At 39.1% G+C, this 24,981-nt stretch overlaps 1 protein-coding gene across 1 annotated transcript in view; it reads right to left on the bottom strand.

Moving 5' to 3' along the window:
* Positions 1-24,981, bottom strand: part of CHD6 (chromodomain helicase DNA binding protein 6) — a 124,466-nt gene that overhangs the window by 26,076 nt on the left and 73,409 nt on the right. Inside the window, exons 19-29 of the mRNA XM_036752815.1 lie at positions 22,013-22,215; positions 21,010-21,209; positions 20,026-20,185; positions 16,967-17,056; positions 15,441-15,544; positions 11,840-11,969; positions 7,434-7,494; positions 4,700-4,748; positions 3,757-3,973; positions 3,159-3,367; positions 603-2,198 (exon numbers count right to left, since the gene is read on the bottom strand). Coding sequence (XP_036608710.1) covers positions 603-2,198; positions 3,159-3,367; positions 3,757-3,973; positions 4,700-4,748; positions 7,434-7,494; positions 11,840-11,969; positions 15,441-15,544; positions 16,967-17,056; positions 20,026-20,185; positions 21,010-21,209; positions 22,013-22,215 — 3,019 coding nt within the window. The remainder of the gene's footprint in view (positions 1-602; positions 2,199-3,158; positions 3,368-3,756; positions 3,974-4,699; positions 4,749-7,433; positions 7,495-11,839; positions 11,970-15,440; positions 15,545-16,966; positions 17,057-20,025; positions 20,186-21,009; positions 21,210-22,012; positions 22,216-24,981) is intronic.

Raw genomic sequence — 24,981 nt, 5'->3', positions numbered from 1 at the left:
TGATTTGATGAGAAAAGGCAAAAAGTACTCTGTAAACTCTAAAGCCCTATATGATATCAACTATTGCCTACAAGTTTCTGTGGAAGAAGACCCACCTTTGGAGTCAGAAGACTTGGGTTTGAATTCTGGCACTGACACTTATTTAGCCAAGTCATTTTCCCTTTCTGAGGGCTCAATTTCCTAATTCATAAAATGGGAATAATACACGAATTATCTATCTGAAAGGGCTATTGTAAATGCCCATAACAGTGACCATCTTCTTCTTATCTTTAAGCCCTCAAGAAAAATTTCCCCATTTCTAAAGATAAAAGGACGAGAAAGGAGGAGACTAGAAACTACTAGCACTCCACATTTCTACAGAGTGGCTCCCTATAACCTGCCTGAGCTCTCTATTGAAACAAGCTGGATAAATTTAACATAGAGGAGATAGTGACTAAGACTGCTTCCTTATGAATCCAGATTACACATTCATACCATACTAAGATTACAAGAGGCCTCAGAAAAACGGGGCTGGGGTGGCAGTAGCGTTCTGGGCACTTAGGTAAGGATCAAAGAAATGGTGAATGGCCTAGTCAGAAAAATAAAGGTTCTCCATACAGTACCTTGACCCTGTAAGTTTCCATCTTTATCATCATCATCTTCCTTGTTCTCAAAGTCCATTTCTTCTTGTTTTAGTTCACTCCTGTCAAGAGGACATGTGGTATAACGTCTTTGCCTTTCTAGCTTATCTTCCCAGGAATCTTCTTTTAAGAACTCATGGTCCACTTTCAAAGGCTCTGGTAAGAGAGTTTTGTTTCCACCTTCTACAGCAACAGTGTTAACAGTTTTGCCTTTGTACAAGTCTGGGTCAGGGAACTTGGTCTTTTCCATCTCAAATTCCACAATGTTACTCTGACTTTTCCATCTGTCTATAGGTTTGCAGTGACATTCACATACTGTTTGATCCATACACCTTAGTTCTGTAGGATCGCAGTTTTGTGATGCTGGGCCACCTTCCTTGGTTTTATCTATAGTGAAGCCTCTGTTCATTTCATTTGGTATGTTACTACTGAAGTCAGTTTGACCTATACCCTCTGGCCTTTCCCTTATTTGTGCCCCTACTTCTGAATTTTCCTCCTCTTCCTCTTCCTCTTCTTCCTCTTCTTCATCACTATGGTTCTGACTCAATATTAATTTACCTTCTAGACTTTTATTTCCTAACAAATCAATTAACCGTTGCTCTGAAGAAAGTTTTCTTTCAGAATTACAAACACTAAGGCTACACATCTCCATTAATCTACTTACATTCCCTTGCTCAAAGGGTTGGGGAATACTACATTTGGCTTCAGGACATCTTACAGTTTCATATCTTGGAGCAGGTGGGTATTTATTAGAGTCCATGTCCTTTATAGTCAGGAGAGACAAATGCTTTTCATTTCTATTGCTCATTTGTTCTATTTTTGCTTCTAAATTACCCAGGGAACAGCGGTTTGTAGCCACCTCTACTTCATGGCTAACTGGGTGATTCTCTTTGTTTTTACTTGCTAAGGCTACAGAAACATCTTTCTTGGACTCGGTGCTGCTGGGGTTCTCTTGAATGAAAGAACTTGGCTCACTGTTGAAAACCTTCTCACCAAACATCATACACTCCAAAGAATCAGGTAATAAGCTTTCATCATGGTTAATAGAAATGATATCCTGAACTTTAGAAATAAAATTTTCACACATGACATCAGGTAGGTTGCTTTCAGTTTGGCTGAGATTATCACCCATGCTTTCCATCTTTATTTGATTCTCAGGTTCAGTATCTATGGACTCACAAGTCCTTCCCATTTGGGTATAGGTAAGGGATTCATAAAGTCTAGAGTTAGTCTGGTAAAGGCAACACGCATTTTCTGGACCTTGCGCTTCAGTTCTTCTGTGCTGAGCATAGTTTCTATAGGCATCCAGAAAGGATAGCTGTGGATCATTCATGATGTAGTAGTCAGTACGACTGAGCCCGTGCTTAGCCGTACCAATGAGTAAGTCTCGGTCATGCTTCCCACACTCCCACCAGACTGGCAGATACAGGCTAGGCCTACAGAGCTGGAGGCGCTCGTGCAACTGAGGATATTTCAGTACTTGCTCTCGGACCTTCCGCAGAAGTTCAATGCGGTAGAGAGTTCTTGCAGCACGTTCTTCTGTGATTGGTTCAACATAGAGAGTGGGATCTGGTGGACCTGAAGAGACAAATAAGCAGAAAATTCTTTAATTAATTAATTGATGTAGCCCTTGGCAACAAAGGTGTTTGATATACACAACTCAAAACTCTATGGTTTGACTCTGTAAGAATCATCAAATAAAAACAATGTATATAACTGTGCTGCCACAAGTCACTGCCACTGCAAGTCTTAGCCTGTTACTTCAGGGACACCTAAAACTAAGTGAACATGAATTAATCTTATGTAAGAAATATAGGCCCAGGGAAGGTCAAAGGACAATCTGAAAATCCTAGCCACGTATGTATGACTTTCTGAAGCCATGGTAGAGGCAAAAACTTAGGTGTCCTTGTACACTTAAGTCAGTTCTGTTCTCATCCCTGCTTGCTTCAACATTTATAAATGCCAGATCTTGTGAGGTATGGGATTGCCACTATAAGGATTTTATCTGCAAATGTGCAGTTCAAAGGGCAAAACCACAAACAACCATCACAACTCGGTTATTGTAAAATTCCTGAGACTGGTTCAATACCACATGAAAGGATGAACAAATGACAAGTCACCTACTTTCAGTATTTTTAACCTCAGGTAGTTGCATTTGCAATAAATTTTTAATGTAAGCATGGTGCAAAACTACAGGTAAAAAAAAACATCCTTAGAGCAATATAAATTGGCCCAATTTTTACAAAAGAATAATTATATTATTGAGACAATTTTTCTTTAACTATATTGTGAAGTCTTAACCTAACCTGCAACTTTTATTGAACTAAGGTACATTTTTCTTAGGGAAATAGTTTAGGAATAAATTATTTTTTTGTAAGGATGAATTCAACCAGCAGAACTCCACAAATTAGCAAAACTTTTCTGGTTATCTCAGAAGCTCCTCATGTTGGAACATATATACTGCTAGAGTTATAAATAAACTAATTCCAAAAGTTTCCTCTGTCTCCTCCATGATATGCTAAAAGTAGTATTTCTTACCATCATCTTTCCACATGGGGAGGCGACAAACATTTCTACACATGGCTACGAAACTGTAAAAATATTTTTCTAGGCTTTCATCTGTCTTCTTGTCTAAGCGTGAGATGACTCGAAATTGGGTCCAGTCAAAGGATTTCTTTTCTTGGTCATAGACAACGCCAAAGGAGGATACTGTCCTATAGAAATCTGCTTGTTCTCTTCTTGTCCATCTTGAGGATTCACATAAGTTTAAAAAAAAGAGTGAAATATTTTGGTATTCTAGTATTTAAAATGTGCCAGTCTGGTGAACACTGCACTTTCACCACTGTTAGCCCACACCCCCAAAGACCATGTCAATTCTGGAAAAGAGGCTGCCACCTTTGCAGTAGAAGATACGGATATCTAGAAGTTAGAACCCAACCACCTCACAGACAGCATCAGACCCCAAACTATGAGAAATTTACCATTAGAAAAACCTTAATGCTTTAGTTCTGAAGACCTGAGTAACCTTGGAAGAGAACATTTCCCTTTCATATAAACTTTTGGCTTAGCTATGAAGGCTAATTTTCTCATATTCTTTACTAGTATATACCATGACCTCCTTTTTTGTTACTATTACCTTTTCTGGATATCCTTGTTGATAGGGTCCATTTCAGAGGCTCTCCTAAACATGTCTTCCTGGATCCAATATCCCTGGTTACCTGGACCTAAAATTTCAGCTCGAGTGGGTTCCTTACGATTACAACGTTGGTAAACAGTGACCAGGCGTCTCAACCGAGCTGTAAGGGCGGAAGAAACGGGCCAGGGCGATCTGTCTGGGTCGGAGCCATCCTGGGCTTCAAACATCAGTGAGGATATTAGTAGTTACAAACAACTAAAACAAAGGTGATATATTTTTAAAAATGAAAACACTCACATTTTCACTATTTTTTTTTTTTGCCCCAAGGATAGACAGAGAAGTACTTGAGATAAAAATGGCGCAATAACTTACTTAAAGTTGCCATTATTTTCCAAATTAACACACTCCAGGGCCTTTAATAACAGATTCAAGAACAAGGACTCAGCCAAGTGTTTGAAACATCATGCTGTGCAAAATCTTAGGCATAGCTTTCTGTATCTGTAAAGCATAAATACTATGAAGTCCTTTTTCTAGAGTGAGTTGCTTTGTAGGTGTGAAAGAGGCCTCTGGAAATTTTATATATATCCCATATGAGGCATGAGATAAGCAAGACCTGTCGCCTACTTTATTTAGAACTGTAAAATATAATGTAACTGAGCTTTCCTTCCCATTGCTATTCTAAACTTACTATTTCTTGATCTGTTAATCTTAAACCCTTATCTCTTTGTCCTGCAAAAGAATAATGGATGTTACCTTAGAATTTCAATGTCAACTAGATGGAGATCAAACCAAAGAGAAAAGGCATTGATGGGTTTGAAGAAGGTCAATCTTTCTTAAACATGCTTCTAAAAAGCAGTGGTTCTTTTGTTTCAAAAGATAGGAATTCTAGTATAACATTAGTTGGATGCTTTTTTCCTTTGCCTTCTGAAGGGTACTGTCTCACCTGCCATGTTTTCATCCTTCTTCTCACTTTCACCAAAACTGGTATCCTCCTAGGGACAAAGAAAGCCACCACAACCATCAAGGACTGCAAATTCTTCCTTGATCCTCACTGCTAATATTTACTACATGCTCTTGTACAGAAAGTATAAGAATATGTAAGAGACATTGCTTGTGAGCTGTCACCAAATCTGGTTAAGACTTATTTAATGCATGCCTTCCATGTGGTGATTGTCACATTTTAAAAAATGACTAGTTTGTTAGTGTTTGCTCTTGTAATTGCATCAAGTAATACTTTCTGTGGCAAATAAGCTTTAAAAATGGAGTACAGTTGTTCCTTTAGCAATCACATTTTATGGAAGTCCCATCTTCTTGGTGAATTTAACTAGAGGCTTTACCAAAGGTACTTACAATTTAGTGCTGCCATTTCACCAAGGCTGTGGCTAACAGTGTAAAACTGATTCATCTATACTTTTATTTTATCAGTGTGTGAAAAACTTATCATTCTGGGGTTCATAATTCCTACCTCAATTCATATCAATATGAAACATTCATAGAGTACTATTGCTCAATCAAAGAACCCAATGGGATAAATTGCCAGGAAGTTCAAATTAAAATAATGAATCAAAGCTCCAAGTGAATCTGGACTATTATCATTGGCAGAGATACACTTCTGAAAGTGGGCATTTTATGCAATTGGCACCTATAGAAATGCTTACAGAAAAGGTTCCTCATTCTAATGAGATCTTTTAATGTCCTTATTCCCAAAAGAAACAAAACCTGAAATATGAAGTATGTGTGATTTGGGGAGGAGGAAGGGCTAATTTTCACTAAATTGTTTTATGTAGATTAATTTGCTGCTTTTTGATGAGCTCCTTTTAGCCTAAATGATCACTTGGGGTATGCAGACAAGTCTCAGGTGGCATGTGTTTGGACAGGCTGCACATAACAGGTCTCTTCTTGGATTTTATAGTTGAAGGTACCTGGCAGCTGAGTCTAGAAAAAAAGAAGCTGTACCATGGAACATGCAACTTATTTAAAATGCAGATAATTATCTTGGAGCTGCTTTGAAGAAAAACCATGAAAATGTAAATCAGAGTGGGCGGTTATTTAAACATCTGTGTTTGGGAGAGTGAAGTAATTTCTAGAACTAGATCACACCAGCCTACTATGAATCCCTTCTCCAACTAAAAGAAGCACATAGCAATGGATGTTCAAATTCTTTTCATAATGTGAGAAAGAACATAACCTTGAAGCTGTCCTTACCTTATCAGTTCTAACTTGGCACAAACATGTGCCATGTTACCCCAGAATGACAGATATATATTTTTAAACCTATAACAAATATTTTCCTATTAGTCAGCACCTTTCCTGCAGTATTAGTGTCTGTCAGCAATAAAGGTGACAATGATATTCCCTAATTTGAAAGAATGGATAAAATAATATTTGAAGGCTGGCCTGAGCCATGCACAATTTGTGGTCAACAGGACTAGCCTTCAGCCTGCTACCAACTCACCGTGTGAATCTGGATACATCATTTTAACTTTCTGGAGCTTAAGCTTCCTCATCGTAAAACAAGGTCATATTCACTGAGCTGTAAGGGTCCTCCCAGCTCTAAAATTCTACGATTTCATGACATTATTTCTAAGGGAAAAACTTCTACAGTGCAACCACTGTGTAAGGAAGACACTGCTTATATCTGGTTTATAACCTCAATTTTAAAGGCATTTACAATTTAAAAGTTCATTTTAATTATCTTTAGCCTAATTTTTTTTTAGGTCTAAAGTTTAAAGAATCAATGCTAATTTATATGGCGTCATTAACCACCTTGCTTATCCAGCAGCTCAAGGGCTTTGTGAAAGCATATCTTGGAAAAATTCTTCTCTCTCTTTTTTAGGGGAGAAGCCGGGGCAATTGGGGTTAAGTGACTTGCCCAAGGTCACACAGCTAGTAAGTGTGTCAAGTGCCTGAGGCTGGATTTGAACTCAGGTCCTCCTGACTCCAGGGCCGGTGCTCTACTCACTGCGCCACCTAGCTGCCCCTCTTATCTCTTAATATGAGAAAATGATAGTCCAACTTCACTATAAATAGGCAAATAGAGATTACTCTTGGGTAAACACAAGGTCTCAGTCCTCTCCAGGATAGAATCAGTCAATCGATAAACATTTATTAAATGTTTACTTTATACAAGGCATGGTAGTAGAAACACAGTTAGGGCTTCTTGGATATGACTCAGCAGAAGGAATAAGCAAAAGTATACATATGGGAATGATAACTTGCTGGGCCTCTGAATTCCTAAGGCACTAATACATCTGTCTGATGTAATGATAAAAGGAACTGAGGCAGGAGAAAACCTAGTCCATGGACTCTTAAAATTTTTTTGTGCCATGGACTGACCCTTCCTCAAAACATTCATAATGGAAGGAAATGCTAAATTTCATGTAGAGATTCGTGAAAACAAAGATTTTTTTTTCCTGCACCTAAGTTCATACACATGGTGAAATCTACCCACAGACCTTTTGGGGAGTGGACTGAGCTAAGCAAATTATTATCACACCAAGTATTAGATTTAGAATCATTCTGCCACAGGGACCTGTATTTTTTTGGCCCCAGGAACCCATTTCTCTTGGGTAGTACAATGTCTCAGGCTCTCTTTGTCCAATGGTAAGTTGGGAAAAACTGGCGACTATTTCAAAAAATAAGAAATATGAATAAAAGCTATTGCATATTTGACTTACCAATTGTTTCTGCAGACCATCTAATTTGTCTTCGGTATTATCTTCTTTATCCAGATTGCTTCTAGATAAAAGTCAGAGAAAAGATCACAAAATACCCAGGAGATGTTTCTGTTTACAGAGCACCAGAATTGGAAAGGAACTTAGAGACTATCTAGTTACATCATCCAGCCTTTGCTTGAAGACCTTTAGTGAAGACGAGCAGACTACCTCCCGAGGCAGCACAACACACTTCTGGATAGTGCCAACGAGTAGGAAGGTTTTCCTCATATTAAAACTAAACCTGCTTCTCTGCAATGTCAACTTGTCACTCAGAGCTCTTCCCTCTCTAGCCAAGGAAAATAAATTTAATCTTTCTCTGACATGATAACCTTTCACATGCTTGAAGACACTGATTGTGGGTTCTCCTAAGTCTTATCTTCCTCAGGCTAACTGTTCCTACTTATTTAGCAAGTCCTGATATAGTATGGCCTGGAGCGTCATCCCCATCCTGCTCACCCTCCTCCAGATACTCTACAGCTTACGAATAGCTCTAAAATGTGGCTTATAGAACTGAACCCAATGCTGGTTTGACCAGAGCAGAGTATATCTCCTTAGTACTGGATACTATGTCTCTCTCAATACAGTCTAAGATCACAGTTTTTTTTGGCTGCAATATCACACTGTTTTGAACACGGAGTCCCCTAAAATCCCCAAATTCTTTGTGTTTATAAGTCCAAAATTCACTGAACAAAGGAAAGAATAATTAATAAATTCTGTAACACAATACTGTTATTGCAATGATACTGTTGCAACTCTTGGAGACCACCAAGGAACTGTGAAGATGAAATAGGACTATAATCCATCCTATTCATCTTTGCTGTTGGCAAAGACAGCTTCAAGATCCCTGCAGGCAAGTTCAAAAGAAGTATTATATAACAGAGGCAGCAGAAGGAAGTCAGTTATTGATTGGACAACCAAACAGACCCTTTCTAAAGTGCTGTGCTCTGAACAAGCATCTTTGGGGTCAACAATGTGAGACAATGCATACCTATGAGGGAGTGTGGATGAGCCCTATCACCTCTGCTAAGAGGTCAGAGTTCATATTTACATCCTTTTCACACTAGGAATATGGCTATGGACTCATATCATGTAGTTGCTACCATTCTGGCTGCCTTAGGAGAGATCTGAGGAGAAAGAATGACATGATGAATACAAATGACAGAGCACAGCAGACTAGTGGTATGACACCCATTCACAGAGAAATTTAATTTGGTTTTACTCAAAATTTATCTCTACATTTTTAAAGCCCTAAATTATTATAGGAGGTCAAGTCTTCTCCTTGGTAAGGATAACTGTCATGATTGCAAACTCATCAAGTTTTCCCCTCCTCAAATTGCCTTAGAGCAATTTGTCTGGATCTGTCCTTTCATTCTACTTTACACAATGCTTATTTGTTAATACATGCTCTATCCCATGATTAGATTGTAAAGTCCTTTAAGGGACAATGGATTTTGCGTGTGTGTGTGTGTGTGTGTGTGTGTGTGTTAAACTTTGAATCTATAGTACCTAAGACAGTATCTTTAAAAAAATAGTAGATGCTTAATAAGTGCCAAATTGAATTTCTCAAGCTCCATTATATATTTGTTAATGAGCTAGGTTCTTAAATATTCCTCCTAACTGAGCCCAAGTAAGGGCTTTATCTTCAAGATGACTTATTTTCCTGGTCCTGTGTTTCTGTGGAGGCATGTTACATATCTTATAGTTACAAACCTGCGATAGGTCTCTCAAATCTACAGCTGGAATGATTAAATTTCTCCTTCTAAGCAACCAGGACATAAACATCATAAACTATTAGGTAGCAAACCTGGGTTATGTTTTATATATAACCTGTGAATATGCTAGAGCAGAGGTGTCAGACATATGACCCACAACACTCCCAAGTGCAGTCCAACTAAAATAACATGTAACTGGGAAATATTTAAGAAAATACATAAAAATATAATAAAACATAGATAATAATTACATTTTAAAACTAAGTCAATACATTGTCTGCAGGGATCCTTATATATGGTTTAGTGGACCCCTTTTCTATTTGAGTTTGATATGTTGGAGTCACTAATTCTTTTGGAATTTGGTGACACCTCCCTGAATCTACCCTAAACAATTCTGTAGGCAAGGCAGGGAAAAGGAGTATAAATTCTAACATGGGGACAAAAGCTGGTAAATACAAGAGCCTGAGAAGAAAATGGAGCTGCCATTGTCCCACAATCTTGGCCATCTTTCCTGCCATTACTCAAATTTTCTCTGCCAAAGTGATGACGATAGCAGCTGGCTGGGGTTTTCTGAAGTTGCCTTAACCTACGCTCATCAGTCTTCTTTTCTAGCTCAGTCATAAGTCTTAATGTTGACGATCCAACATGTGTTATGGTTGAAGAGCAAGAACAGAATAGTTTTCCTTCTCTCTTCCTCTACTTTCAAGGCATATACATTAAGGGATACATCACATTTTACCTTTCATTGACAATTTCTAAAAAACTTAAAGGTTTTAGGTGTTAATAGATTCTGCGTTATACTTCTGTTGGGGAAAAAAATGATTCCATGAATTCACTGGCATAAGTACTTCCTGCACTGACAAAGATCAACACTCTTCACCTGCTCCTGTCCTGTGCCATTCTTATCTTTGTTTCTACCATAAATCTTTCCAAAGCACACAACTCAAAGGGAAGGCTTCCCTTTATCCTTATGGAATCAATAAGCCACTAAAGCCATCTCTCATTTTCAACAAATCAATGACCTACCTCTTTTTATGGTCATAATTAGCCTTGCCATGCTGCTTCTCCCATCCCTCCTTGTTAACACCAGAGAATGGTTACAATCACCATTTTTTTAGTGACATTTATAATCTGTAGTTTTACTTCTTCTGAAATTTTTTTCTTCCATGTTTTGCAGGCATATGAAATCATCAAAAGACTTTTTGCATTACAGTTAGTGTCTTTTCGAAGTGTCACACAGTTGAGGAATCACCAAAAGTGACCCACAGTTTCTCATGTGCAGTCCAGCCTAATCTCTTCCTCCTTAGTCAATTCTGAGGTCTAGCTAATTATGCATCCGCACACTTACACAGAATATGTACGTTAAGGCCTAACTAGAATTGCTGCTCATGTCATAGTCTGGGCAATGTGTACTTTTCATATCTCACACATTTCTTTTCTCAGTGTGGATGGTTAAAATGAACTCTGATTTGTAGTTTTTCAGTAGATGAAATTAGTAATTAGTACAAACGAGTAAATGGGTCATCTGAAGAACTTCATAACTCATTGTAAATTCTTCTTTTGTTTGGATTCTACATAGGATATTCTCATATCCAAAATATCAAAGTATTAGGTTATTCTATTAAAAACAAACCAAAATAGCCAACAAGATGCTACACCACATATTTGCACATGACCCATGAGGAAGTCAAGAAATCTGTGTGTTGGGCAGTGGAAACGGCACTACCATAGACTGGGAACTAAGCTTGTTGAATAGAATTTCATGAATTTCTTTAATCAGTCATTCAATAAGCATTCATTAAATGCTCGACATATGCCAGACACTGGGCTAAGTGCGGGGATACAAAGAAAGGCAAGAACACAGTCCTTGCTTTCAAAGAGCTCACATTCTAATACAAATGGCAACACGTAAAAATTTTTCTATATGAGACATATATAACTGGAAAGTAATCTCAGAAGGAAGGCACTAGCCATGGGTGGAGAAAGGCCTCTTGCAAAAGGTGGGCTATGAGCACACTGAAGAATGGTTAAGGAAGTCAAGAGGCTAAGGTGAGGGGGCAGGGCAACTGAGGCATCAGGGACAGTCTGTGAAAAAGCAGGAGCCAGGAGATGCAGTGCCTGTTTAAGAACAGCAAAAAGGACAGTGTAGCTGATCAGTGTAAGTGCAAGGAGGTAAAGAGCAAGAAGACTAGAAAGTCAGGAATATGCCAGGTTGTGAGGGGTTTAAAAGCCCTTTAATGACTGAGCGGTCAGAACTGTCCTATCTAAAGAAGACCTGTGACCTCATTATGTCTCTTGAGGGACTCATCCTGTTTTGGTCATCAGCTGGCAAGTGCAGCAGGAGACAAAGGTAGTAATGTACTATATACGGTGCAACATGGCAGACCATCTTGGTCCCCATACACAAAAAACTGCATTTGAACCAGCACTATCTAGGGGCCACTGGACAAATCTGAGGGACAGGACCTCATTTAAACATTGTACTTGGCAGAAAATTTTACTGACTGTGTGAGGGATGATTTCATGAGATCAGAGACTGGAACATTATGATAAAAGTAATTATGGAAGGAGTTGGATGTGGCAGGAAGAGGTTGTGTTCTCATGGCACAAAAGGCCATATTTTTAACTTTGCCAGGGGCCCATATGGTTTCTCACCTCTCTGAAGTATCTTGTGAACCATCAGTGACACCTTGTTCTGCAGAAAGCGACTTTTCGTCTGGCATTCCAACTTTTTCCAGGAAGCAAAGAGTAGGGTCTGCTCGCATAGCATTGTACCTTTCATAACCTGGATGAAGACAGTAGGGAGCATTAGAAACAACATCGAACATCAAAGATTACTTCCATCCTGTACCACAGGACCTCAACTTCTGTCCTTAAATAGAATGCCACAACCTTGAATCATGCTTTTTAAAGGACCATAAACCTATAAACCATTATCATATTCTTTTAACTGCCAGGAATATATTTCTAACTTGGAGTAAAAGTTTTTGGGTAACACAGACAAAAAAAAAACCTTCTTCAAATATTTTGTGAGCAAACAGTAGGCACAAATACAAATCCACATGTTTTTGGCTAACTGGAGCAATGGAGGTATGCTGCACTATGAGGATTTCTCTAACTTTCCTACCATGCTCTGGGAACCTCATCAGTGGGAATCTCATCCTGCAGGACTGCATGAGCATTGGTACCTACTCCTCATAACTACCCTCTGCCCTTCTGACTGGAGGACAAAGCCATGAGTTCTAAAACTTCCATTTCAGGAGGGGGCTCAGGAAAGACATCTCACTTCCCACCTTGCTACATGACTTTGGGGCTTCTGACTTCTCTATCATGTGTTCCATGTAGTGTTCTTCCTTCCTGCTTTTCAGTTTCCTTTTGGGGTATGTCTTCCCCCATTAGCCTGTAAACTCCTTGAAGGCAGGATTTGTATCTTTAGTGCTCAGTATAGAGTCTGGCACACAGTAGTGCTTAATAAATGTTTAATGACTATTAAGATGACAGGTAAATAGGAATCTAGCTTTGGAGCTCCCCATTTTGCATATTTTTTTCACCTTGTGGCAAACTCTATGTTCTAATTTGGGCCTGTTTCCTTCATTATTGCCATTTTAACTCATAGTATCATATAAATTACAATGAAAAAGTCTGGCAATGCAATTAAAAACATTAAGGGCAAAAACGTTAACTACTGTACCTACTTATGTGATTAAAAGTGACCCAATGACTGAATTCACCAGTGCTAGAAGTAAATTTAACCAACTAGGTAAATACAAGAATCACTCTATGCCAAACTTTGAAAATACTTAACTTAAAGATTCTTTCTAATCTAGAAGTAGGTTATAAGACATGATGCCACACAACAGAAAGTATCTTATTCCTAAGTTTCCTAAAACACAAATCTGGTAATAGACAGCTTTTCTAAGCAGATTCAGAAGAGGTGTGCCAGTGAAGTGTTACTGTGGGATAGAAATCTCCAGGAGATATGACAGATTCTAGAAGTACTTCTTTCTGAACTTTTGCTAATATACAATCATAATTCCCAGTTATGAAAGATGTGCAGTTGATTGTATGTGGAACCATTCCAAGTGTTAACAGAATGATTTTAATTTGTTGTTCCTTAGTTTCCTCATTAGCTTTGGCCCCTCTGTTGGAAATACGCATTTGTTTTGATGATGACGACGACACATTTAGACAACAATTTTCTCTTGGGGGCTCTTTAGCTCTTAATCTAAAGACACCATCAGCATAACAAGTGCTGCTCATGTACAGCTAGTAACTTGTTAATATTGCCACGAAACTCTTTTATCAGCAGATGTTCATCAGATTTGGTGTCAGGAGATCCATGGGCCTTAATTCCGCACTTATTACGAGTAGGTTGGACTACATGGAAACTAAAGTCTTTCCAGCTCCAAATCTATGCCCTCCCCCCAGAGTAATATAGCACTAGTGACAAGGAAGAAAGAAAGGTAAAAAAAAATATAGAATGAAAAGTTAAAATAGTAGGAAAGTGGGTTTGTAAGAATGACTGCCTTTATTTCTTTCCCACAGTCCTTTCCAAGAGAATGGATAGAACTACTATAATGCAATTGTCTACACCTCTGATTTTTTCATCTTCATAAATCCAGGCATCCCTAAGGGTGAGGGGGAAAGCTGCAGTAGTCACTTTACCCGAGAATGAGCAATCATGAGCATGATACAAATGAGAAGTTCTGCTATGGGAACTTTTCTGTTAACAATGGAATGTCTGTGAACCAGTCTTGATCAGCTTTGAAACAAACTTTAGTGTTCTGTATGACTTTAAGCAATATCTCAGCAGGTTCAACCGGTTTAGACTGTGATATCCATGTAACATTTAACAGTGTTCTGTGTTAGTTAATATTGAAAACAATAGAAATAGAAAAGCTGATTCATAACCAAGGCAGGAAGCAGAATCTGAATGACATTTTAATTTCCAAATGTATTTATATTCTAAATCATCAATTTCTACGAGTAAGATACTGGGACACTATCAGGGAAAGACAATCACTATAATTACCAGTCTTTTTTGAAGGAATCAAACTCTCAAATTATATTCTCACCTGTTTTTAAAATTTGCCCATCTTCAGAATACTGTGATATATTACTGTACATTTTTGGAATTTCAAGCTTATCTACTCTTTACGGCCTTATATTACAGTATCGCTGGGTCCTTGAGACTTCACATGCTTCCTCCTCAAAAATTAGGGTTACATGATAACATTACTTCCAACAGCTTAGCATGAGGCTCTAAAAGTATCTCTGGCCCTGGACTTTCTAAGAGTGAAAATCAAAATACTTGAATTTTAAATTGTTTGAGGAAATTTCCAAGAAAGTATTAATGCAAGCAGCAAATGGGCCAGACGAATATCTTTGGGCATTCATTAACTGTTAGTGAAATGCTAGAGGTAACAATCTTTCAAAACTGGTGTACATAGCAAGTGTGTTTATTCACTTGGGGGTGACCAGAGCGGGGTTATGGTATCCTTTACATCTCAAGTTATTCTAGTTTGATGACTATAGCTTAATCATCAATTAAACACCTCATCATGGATTACCTGACAACCAGTTGAGGGCACAAGTGGGACACCTGATTGTACCTTGGGAAGAAGAAAAGGCCTACATATTTCACACCTCTCCCACAAATCAAAAATTATCTTACATGCTTCAGTCTATTATAAAAAGCTTCTAGAAACATTTTTTGCAATAGATGGACTATTGCCATGGAAATACCTGTGGCCATATTTTAGCTCTAGGCATTATAGCAACAGTGCTAAGGATACCCAGCACTTAGCACAGTATCTGGCATGTAGGGCGTGTATTTACAGATTGAAGTAGACTGAGAAAATAAGGATCATGTGTACAACCTTACACAACTGAATTTTTCTTCCAGGGTATATTTGTGACAAACTTTTTCTAGCCTTTGAATCTCTAACCTACTGAAAACATTCTCACTATTACCATAACATGTGCATACATTTGGGCTAATTTCCAAGATCTAGAGGTGAAATTTTACTGAAAGGGAAAAACTAACTAGGTAATGACCAAAAAATGGCCAAGAGTAACTATATGAAAAACTTAAAAGCCGGTGACCATGCATATTTTATCTCCTTACTCACAACTGTCCAAGAGAAATTTAATCCATTTAAAAAGTCTCCTTGACAGTAGGGTTTTCTAAAGCAAACTTTTCCCTGGGGTGATCATTTATTGGGAGAAAATTATTACCTCTCCTAGGAATACATACCATGTTTGACTACTCCAATAAGAAGAGATTTATCGGCTTCTGCATCCCACCAATCCACTGGGATCTCCACATAGTCAATATCAGGCAGCAAAACATCCAACTCTCTGTGGAAGATAGAGGACAAATAGACATTTTTCTGTATACAGACAAAAATCCAACATCCAACAACCCAACCATATCCCAGGGTCTTTATAGTGTCATGCTTGAGGATGGAAGCAAAAATATTAAAAAAGGACAAGTCTTCTTTGGATAGTTCCAATTTGTTTTCGATTATCCCAGAATGTTTTATGCTCCTAAATCTGTACATAATCAAAAGCATGGGACTAAAATGAAAAGTTCAATATTCAGTCTGCTCAAAGAATGGAAATCACAAACACTATTACTAATATAACAAGAACATTTGTACTAGTGTGGTCAGGAATTGGGGGAGGAATGATAAGGAAGGGAGTACTGGCTGGTGAGGGGGTCAGGAGATGTGATGTGATTATGGGCAAAATACTCAAAACTGTCAAGCAAAATATCTTTTATCTAGCTATATGACTAAATTAAACATTAAAAAAAGTTCTCCAAAACAGTGTTGTACCTCTCACTTAAATAACATGTTTTCAGCCTAATCTGCGGATTATGTTTCTGTCTGGTTTTCACTATCACATAGACTTAAAGAATCATAGAGTTCGAAGTACTTTAGAGGCCCCTAGTCCAGTCCAAAGCACCCAAAATGAATCCCCACTACAACATACTCAAATGTGATTTTTAAAATTCTGCCAAACCAGAATGTACTTCTTGAATGATTCAAATTTTAATCTGAAAGTTTTTAACTACAGTGGAAGCCGCACCCAAAAAACCAGCATCTCTTCCTTATGTCTAGTATATGAATTTATTCTAACTACAAATCACTCAAAATGGCAATTACTTCAATAGCTAACCTAAACCATAATCTTACTCTCAAGATAAACAAAGATGTTTGAAGGTAGTGGTTTTCATATTCTTTTCAATCCTTTCTTCCTTTCTAGCTCCCATGATCACCCACACAGGGAGGTAGGACAGAAGAAAGCTCCGCTCATTTTGCTGGTTGTTATCTGAAGCTATCTGAGCGTTGTTGATTCAGTCTCTTTATCAGTGTTATATATGCTAAAAGGCAAAGAGAAGATGGAGCCCAAGGAGAAAAGTCCAAGAGACAGAAGTTGGCTCATCTTATGGTTGGCTACCAACTCTACCAAAAATGACCATTATGTACTAACGCTCTGGTATCACCACCTCTACCTGTGGCCCTTTCCTTATTATCCCAATGGTCCACATCCTGAGAGATACGACTACTACTAAGTTGTGTTAAATCAAATGAACTATAGAGTAGTAATAGGAATATCACCTAAATAAAGAGACCAATGTCTAAGAATACTGACAGTCATGATGAATGTAACCAAAGATAATATTCTGTGTAAAAGGCATAGGCCCTGAAGAAAACATACATGATTCTATGCTAGTTTTGTACAGTCAAAACTCTGGCCTGGCTACAGTGGTTATACCTGGCAGGGGTTCCTTCAAATGCTTTATCTGCTGCTTCTCCCAGCACTTCAGATTTCAGATAGTATAGCATTCGAACTCGAAGAAGCACCCTAAGAAAGAAGAACTGATTAATGGAAATAAACTAGAATATTTGGTTTGACTCTATGTTCTCTGACACCATGTGCCTTGGTATATTCTGTATTCCCTCCTGTTAATAATCTTGACAGAACATTATGTTATTAATATATGAAAATGTTTTTTAAAATATAAAATAGTCTACAAATGTAGGTCATTATGAATACCTCTGTCTTACAAAGGAAGAAAAATACCTGTTCAGTCACTCTGAAAGAAGAATAGAACCAAAAAAGAAGAGGTTCCCTCAACTGCTAGAAGATTGTTGTTGTTGGGATTACAATACAGGCTTGAAGTGATCTTTTGTCCTCCTGAGTTTCAATAAATCATCTGCTTGGACTTACTAAACATGACTGACTTCCAAGTGGCTGGTTACAGATTGCCTAGTTTGCTGAAGTGGTGGTACATTTGACATGTGGCATAAAGCAGTTATATGAACATTTGCCAGGCAGGAATGAATCAAATCTTCCTAAGAACACAGTGCTGTGTTTTTGATGGAGAAAAAGTTCGTTTTTCTAATCTCAGATCAAAGATCTAGCACTAGCACAGACCTTAAAGTCTCCCCTGAGTTTCCCCTAGTCTAAATCCTTTGTTTTACAGAAGAGGAAACCAAAGCCCAGGGAGGTTGAGTGACTTGCAAGGGCCACAAAGAGCAAGGAATTTGAACTCAAGTTCCCTAACTCCACATTCAGCATTGCCTACTGCATCATACCACTTCTAAAGTCAGCCACAGGAAGTACTGTTTCTTCCCTAAGGATCTGCAGATAAACTAAGCTAATCTAGCTATCTGAGCTCATCTCAGGAAGACAGTAACTGATAAACTCTTTACCAAATATGTCTTAACACTGTGCTGGGGACAGAAAAGAAGTACACGATTTGATACCCGAGATTATGGAACTTATAATTTAAAATGGAGGAATGATACTAATTAATATGTTACAGATTTAGGAAAGAAAAGAGATCAGCGTGCTTTTGAACAGCTAGGAGAAGTAGTGCATATTTGGATATGTGCATAATTTTGGACCCAAGGCTCAAAGAGTATGAGCTCCTTGAGAGCTGGGACTGTTTCTTTACATTTGTTTTCCATTCTGACTAGCACATTGTCTGATACATAAGGGATACTTTAAAAATACTTGCTGACTGACTGAAAGGCGCTGCCTTAACTCAGCTTATTCTGTAATTTATTTTACGAGTTGCCGAACATTGGTCACAAATTAGGTGCCACACTTAATTCGTTATCTGTGGACTGCTTACAGGTTGTAATGGCCAGAGGACCAGGTATGATTGTGAATGGAAACACTTCTTAATTTTCTACTCACTGTAAATCAAACAATTGGAATAACCCTAAGATGTGAGTTTTGTTGTAATTGTTATTTTCAAAAGGTACAAGAAATAAAAATCCCCAAGGAACCAACAGAGCAAGGCCACTCAGCAGTAGCAGCAGCTGCCAAGGGTAAGAACTGAAGTTTTCTCTGGCCCTCAGAGAGGACTTTAGGACACTGTCTCCTGGGATTCTAGTGCAGCTGGCACATCAGGAGTTTCTGTAGAAACAAGATTATGGATACCTGGGGCCAGAGAGCTGTTCCTACTTCAGCTGAAAGAAGGGACAACACATTCACTGTAAAAATATCTGTGATGTACATAAGAAGAGAGTTCAAATCAATGGTATTCGGTGTTCTCTAAATGACAAAATGGCTGAAAAATTCTATGAGAAGCTGAGTGGCCCTTCCCTGGACAGTGTTCTACCTGTATCCTGTCCTCCTGGAGCAAGATGATCTTCAAGCTGCTCTCAGGGGGTCAAGCAATCTTAGCTGATGTCTGAATACAGAGGAAAAGCAAGAATTGAAGCCAAACATTCTGTTTTTAAAAATAATAATTTTAGAGCTGATGTCTTTCAATGATGTAGGCCCTATCAGAAATTGCAAGAAAAGCTTTTCCATTATTTTCTGAAAAATGACCTTAATCAAGATACTCAATTAAACTCAAACTTGAGGTCCCTGAGCAATTGCCCCCTCCCCCTTCTTTTAACCATTTTCATCTTCCTTCTACAGTTTTCTCCAACACAACCTTTCTAGAGCTAGCCAGGCCAAGACTCTCACTGCTCCCACACAAATTCTGCTTTTTCTAGCTCTCCTCTGTGCTTTTTTTTCATGCTATTTTTCCACCCTAGAAGTACAGTGCCTCCCTCTCCACAACATTCCTTCAAGGTCCAACTCAAGATTTAACCTTCTCCAAGACGCCAAATTCATACTCAGCTTTCTTTCTTCTGGGTTCCCATACTTTTCTATTTGACTGATGTGACATTATTCTGTATCTATTCCTATGCTGCTTTGTCATCAATTCTCTATTTGTAGGTCTTAACGATCCAAGTAAACAGTAAGCTCCACCAGGTTTGGGGTTACATCTTCAATTCTTTTTTTTTTTTGTATCCCCCATAGCACCTAGTATGAAACAATGAAAAATATATTCTTCACAAATGTTTTTTAAATGAATTAAAGTGGAATAGTGAAAAGATGCTTCCAAGGCCACCTTCAAGAGTTTTAGAAGAAGATTGGAAGGCAAAGACTTGGGAAAGATATTGAGAAGACTTGGATCCTCTTTAGTATATATAACAGCCTTGGAGTATCTGTAGCTCTTGTCCTCCAGACAGTGATTAGGCTGCCACCACAATGAAGGGTTATAACAGGAACCAAACAATGTTTGAGGACAAGATTTCCAAGAACTTCAAGAGTACATATGGGACAGGGGTCCAGGAAGAGGTAATGTGAAGAAAGTAAAGCATTTTAACCGTTGAATTTCAAAGTAATCTACAGTACACATCTCCAGCATTCTTGATCTTCTTTACTGGAATAATTACAGAACGGTGGGGCCTTCCTTCCAATTCAAAGCATGTGTTAGGTTGGAGAGATGTTCTGAGGTAAGAGGGAAGTAGATCAGAGACACTTACTTATTGCAATGTTGTTTTAGGTGCTTCTTGTAGCTGTCATCATGTAGAACAACTTCAGGGTTGCAGGTGGCCAACCAGTCTGCATTCTTTAACTCTGGAAGCAGCATCTGATTCTTTGTCTTCTTTCCCTTTCTCCCTCTGGGGACTGGGGCAGATAACCCTGTAAGGGCACAAGAATGAATGACAGTTCATTGGCATAGAGATAGTGCCTGGCAAAAACAAGTATTATGTATGTGGTGCCAATTAGACAATACATCCTTTGGCCCAACAGTCCTGGTCCATAATCCAGATGAGCATGAAACTAATTTCAAGCTGGTAGAAACAAAAAATAAAAATTACAGATTTAAACAATCAACACTATGCTTGGTGCTGATTAAATATAACACAATCCTTGTCTTCATATAACTTCCAATCTAGTTAAGGAGACAAAACACACACAAAGCAATTGCAATGAAAATGAAAAGCTGAAGTGTGTGATAATGTCTGTAAGTGCAAAAGTAGTTCAAATAAGGTTTATGCTTTAGAAGTACGAAGGGCATCCATGGGGCAGGAGTCCAGGCAGAGGGAGTGCAAGGATAAAGGTTATCATTGCAAATTTCTTGGTAGATGTAGGCCTTGAGGATAAGTATAATCTGGATAAATAGAGAGAAGGGGAAGATGAAGATGAAGGAAAGAAGAAGAGGGAAGAGACAAAAGAGCAGAGGTGAGAATGATTCAGATTAAGCAAATTCAAACTCAGAAACAGGAACCAAGTTTACCCTTCCAGTTTTATTGGGCAAGTGTTGGGAGACGGGTAAACTTCAGATGAAGGGTTAAATGAACAAAATTATACAGGTGATAGATGGCTAGTAAGTTCAAATTCCTGAGTAGCATTAGCTAATGATGAGAAAGCCAAGACCTTGCATAACAATGTGGGCCATTTGAAAAGGCAGAAACTAAAAGGGAGCTTGTGAGCCAAAATAGTATGGTCCCAACTGTTCTTACCTGAGTGGTTCTGGAGGGCCTGGTTCTGTCCATCTTTTGTGGGTGTGATCAGATCCCATATGAAACTCTTAATCTTCTCATCTCCCTTATAGTGTTTGACACAGTACACCAGGAGAGCCCGGCAGATCATCTCCATGTCCTTTTCATTAAGATGCCACTTGAATCTCCCATGAGTCAAGATATCTTTCCACCGTCCCCATCTGTGGGATGGAAATATCAAAGGACGTGAGCTATGAAAAACCAAGAATATCAGAGCTATAATGTGGTGGGAAAAAGCCTCTACAGACCATGTATGACTGAAAATACTTCTAGTTTCTTAATGGGTTGTTTGGCTTCCTTTTGCTGTTCTTTACTTGGGCCTGAGGGGTCCCAACAACTGTGCAGTGTGCATCACTGTGATGTCCAACACATCAGGCATTGAGTGTTTCACAAGAAACCATCAGAACCATAAGACAGGAAGGGCTGGCAATGAAACCAGATTTAAATGAGTACAAAACCTTCCTAGTAACTACCCTCTATGCCTCTAGTCTCTCTAACATCCCCACAATGACATTATAAAGTGTTGTGAGCACGGAGAACCCAGGTCAATAAAGTGGAGTCAAGGTTAAGTACCTAGAGAGTGTAGTGTTCTCAGAAGAAGACACGCCAAAGCTTTCTCTTTCCACCCTAGCCAAAGGGGCCATGTGAATTTTTTTCTTTGACTTTAGCACTAGTTAACATGGGGTGCTTCTTCTTGAGTTAAAAGCAGATAGAAAAATAAAATAAAACAGAACCAAGCAGTAAGCTGCTCATGGTGGCAAGAATGAGAGCAGAAGATAAAATCACGGTGAGTAAAGTACTCTGAGTGAAGTTCACAGTCACCCAAGGGAACTGTAGGGTACAAGAACTCTGTTCTGCCTTAACAGTGCCCTGACAAGGAACAGAGAAAACCCAAAGCCAGGGCTGACAGGACCTGTTAGACATCCCCAACAAACCCTGCAGGATCGGCGTGACAGATACCCACCCGAAGATGAGCAGGTTCTTCTCTACCCGGAAGCACTCTGCCCGGAGGTAGCGCCGGGTTTTCTCGTTTAGCCGCCTCGATCGGGTGGGCCTCTCATCAGAGTCACTGTCTAACTCAGAAAATTCCATCAGCTCGTCCTCCTCAAAGGAGTTGTAGTGTTTGGTCTGCTTTCTCACACGGGGCCGGTCGATCACTAAGCTTTCCTAGAGACAGAGAGGGGGCTATTGTGGGAGAAGCACCTCTTCTCTCTCTCTTTCTCTCTCTTTCTCATCCACACACACAGCAGTGATCCTTTGCCAGCCCTCTTTGCATCTACAAGAGCCATTCTCAGGCAAGAACCCTGGGCCTTGCTTGCCTGCCAAAACATAAATCTGATCATAGTAGGAAGAGTAGAAGGAATTCTCTTAAATAAGTCTGCCACACCATAACCAGAACAGACTGAATTTCTTTGAGTTTTTTGGAAATGTGTGCTCCCCAGTCCTCAGTGCTGTCCACAGCTATCTGCTGTTGCTGCAACCAGTCTTACAGAGGTTCAGAAAGATAAAATGCCCATGGGGTCCAAAGTGGCAGTCTGATCTTGCCAAGAGAAACCACAGTGGTGACCCCAGCAGCTTAGCTCTGGACGAAGAGAGCAAGCTAAACTCTGGAGACCCCATCAGTTGCCCTTCCATCTATCTGTTAAACAACTTCCCATTCACCGTGATTCACCATCCATTTTCCAATGCCAATGTCTTAGATAGGTGAAGTATAGAAAAGCCTTTCACAGAACTATCCTTTCTAGCTCCAGGATTTCACCTACTGATATAGCTTCAAAGGCCATTTTCCTCAAGGTCAGTCAGTATGACTTTCCTACCCCCACCACCTATAGCTCAGGTCTTCCCTCTTGATTCCTATGTCTTCCATGCTTGCCTCACTGGCTAAAACCAACTTTAATATGGACAACAAAACTGCTTATATTGGTCTAAAAGCCTTGCCTCATGTCACTAAGGACATAAAGGTTATTTTCCTCCCCTATGCCAAAGAGACAGGGGAACCTGGCTAAAAAACAACAGGTAAGTTTAATAAGGAAGCAACAAACACAGTGTAGTGGAAAGAATGTTGGAACTGGAGCCAGAAGACCCTCACAGACTGTGTGACCCCAGGCAAGTCACTCCCCCTTGCTGAGACTTAGCTTCACCCTCAGCAAGATGTGATTCTACTTGCCCTGCTTCATGGATTGTTATAAGGAAAGGCCTTTGTAAATCTCAAGGTAAATGTGAAGTACTTTTAATTATTTTAAAGCATTTAATATGCTTCTTGAAAATTTCTAAGAATGGAAAGTTTAAAGTGCATTTGTTTGGTGAAAAGAGGGTAGATTAGAATAATTCTGGAGGTACTGTGACCAGGTGGCTGTGACCCATGGGGGCTGGGTATAGGGAAGAAGTTGGCTCATGCATCCAGAAAGGATCTGGTGGGCTCAGCTGTGGCTGTAGAGGTATAAGCAGGTGTGTCTCTATATACTGTATTTATTTTAAGGTGAGTTGATAAAGTGAGGGTCAGATTCATAAAAACTAAAACACAGAAAGATTTGGGGGGAAAATGGCTGAACTGCCTCCTGAGCCTTAACTCATTACTTGATGCACTATCCTAATTTTAGCAGTGAGCTCTTTGTCACAGTAAGTATTAAAGCAGGGAGTAGATGATATTCTCTCAGTGATGTTATAAAGGGAGAGGGGTTGGCCTAGTTGACCTCTGAAGTCCTAAGTCTAAGAGTCTATGGTGCTAAGCCTTCTATGTCATTATTAGGGTATTACGTGTTTGCTAAATTATGGCTCATGGAACAAACATTCATTCCTGGTTCCCATTTGAAAAGCTGGAAGAATTTATGACATCATGAAAACTCTAAATGACTGTGCCAAGTAGCAATGAAGGGCAATCTGCAAGGCCATCCAGGACAGGTAGCAACAGTTCATAAGCTCCTCCTGGGTCATTTTCTTGTCCATGGACTCTGTTCTAAGTTCTGGAGCCCTCTGTCTTAATTCCCTAGTGCTCCATGTCCCCCGACCCATACGAGGAATTCAGTTTGATAACAGTGACTGGGTGAGAAAGGGGAAAAAAATCCAGAAGTAATAAGCTAGAAGGCCGCAATAAAACTCTTCAACTAGAAAATTACTTGAAAACAGATACAATCTATGTGAGCATAATAAAACTGCAAATCATAGAAATTATAGTGAAAATATATCTTTGCTAAGTATGTTATATACCTATATGTGGCTCTTGGGGAAACTTCTACCAGAGGTCTAAGCTATAAAGAAAATCCTATGTTTTTTCTATTTATTTTTCCCTTCTAAAAGCAGACATTTTCAGAGGGTTGCTAGTCACAGGATGGTTAGTTGCCTCTAACCCCACATTATTCAAAGGCAGCAGAGCACAATGAAAAGCACATGGGCTATGGGTTCAAAACTCAGCCCTGTCATTTACCGCCTCTTTGGGACCTCAGACAAGTCATTTACCAGCTCCAGGTCTTTGTTTCCTCATTTACAAAATGAAGACATTGGACTAGATGACCTCCCAAATCACTTCAAATTCTAAAGCTTTAAGTTCGTGACTACAGAGAAATGGGTTTTTTTTGTGTTTCTTCTATTTCAAGAAATTCAGCTCCCTATCAGAAGACAGAACACTCAGAAATGGGAACTACATTTTAAGTAATTGATGTAATCCTTTTCATCTTTTAGGAACCCAAAAAGGGAGGAAGTGAAAATGTGGGCAGCTGTGACGCCCCTTTGGAATCCTGTAATATTTTCACTGTGCTTGCATCTAGGTAGGACATGCTGTGGGGGTAAAATGTAAAGAACACTGAGCTGGGAAACAGGAGAATTGGATTTTTAAGATCTGGCTCTTCCACTCACCCACCATATGATCTAGGGCAAGGTTGGGGAACCTGAGCCTTGAGGCCACATGTGGCCTTCTAGGTCCTTGGGTCCTTTTGA

This window comes from Trichosurus vulpecula, chromosome 3 (genome assembly GCF_011100635.1).
Source record: "Trichosurus vulpecula isolate mTriVul1 chromosome 3, mTriVul1.pri, whole genome shotgun sequence".
Classification (NCBI taxonomy): Eukaryota; Metazoa; Chordata; class Mammalia; order Diprotodontia; family Phalangeridae; genus Trichosurus; species Trichosurus vulpecula.
Note: the sequence above shows the minus strand (reverse complement) of the source record. Positions and strands in the feature narration are given on the sequence as shown.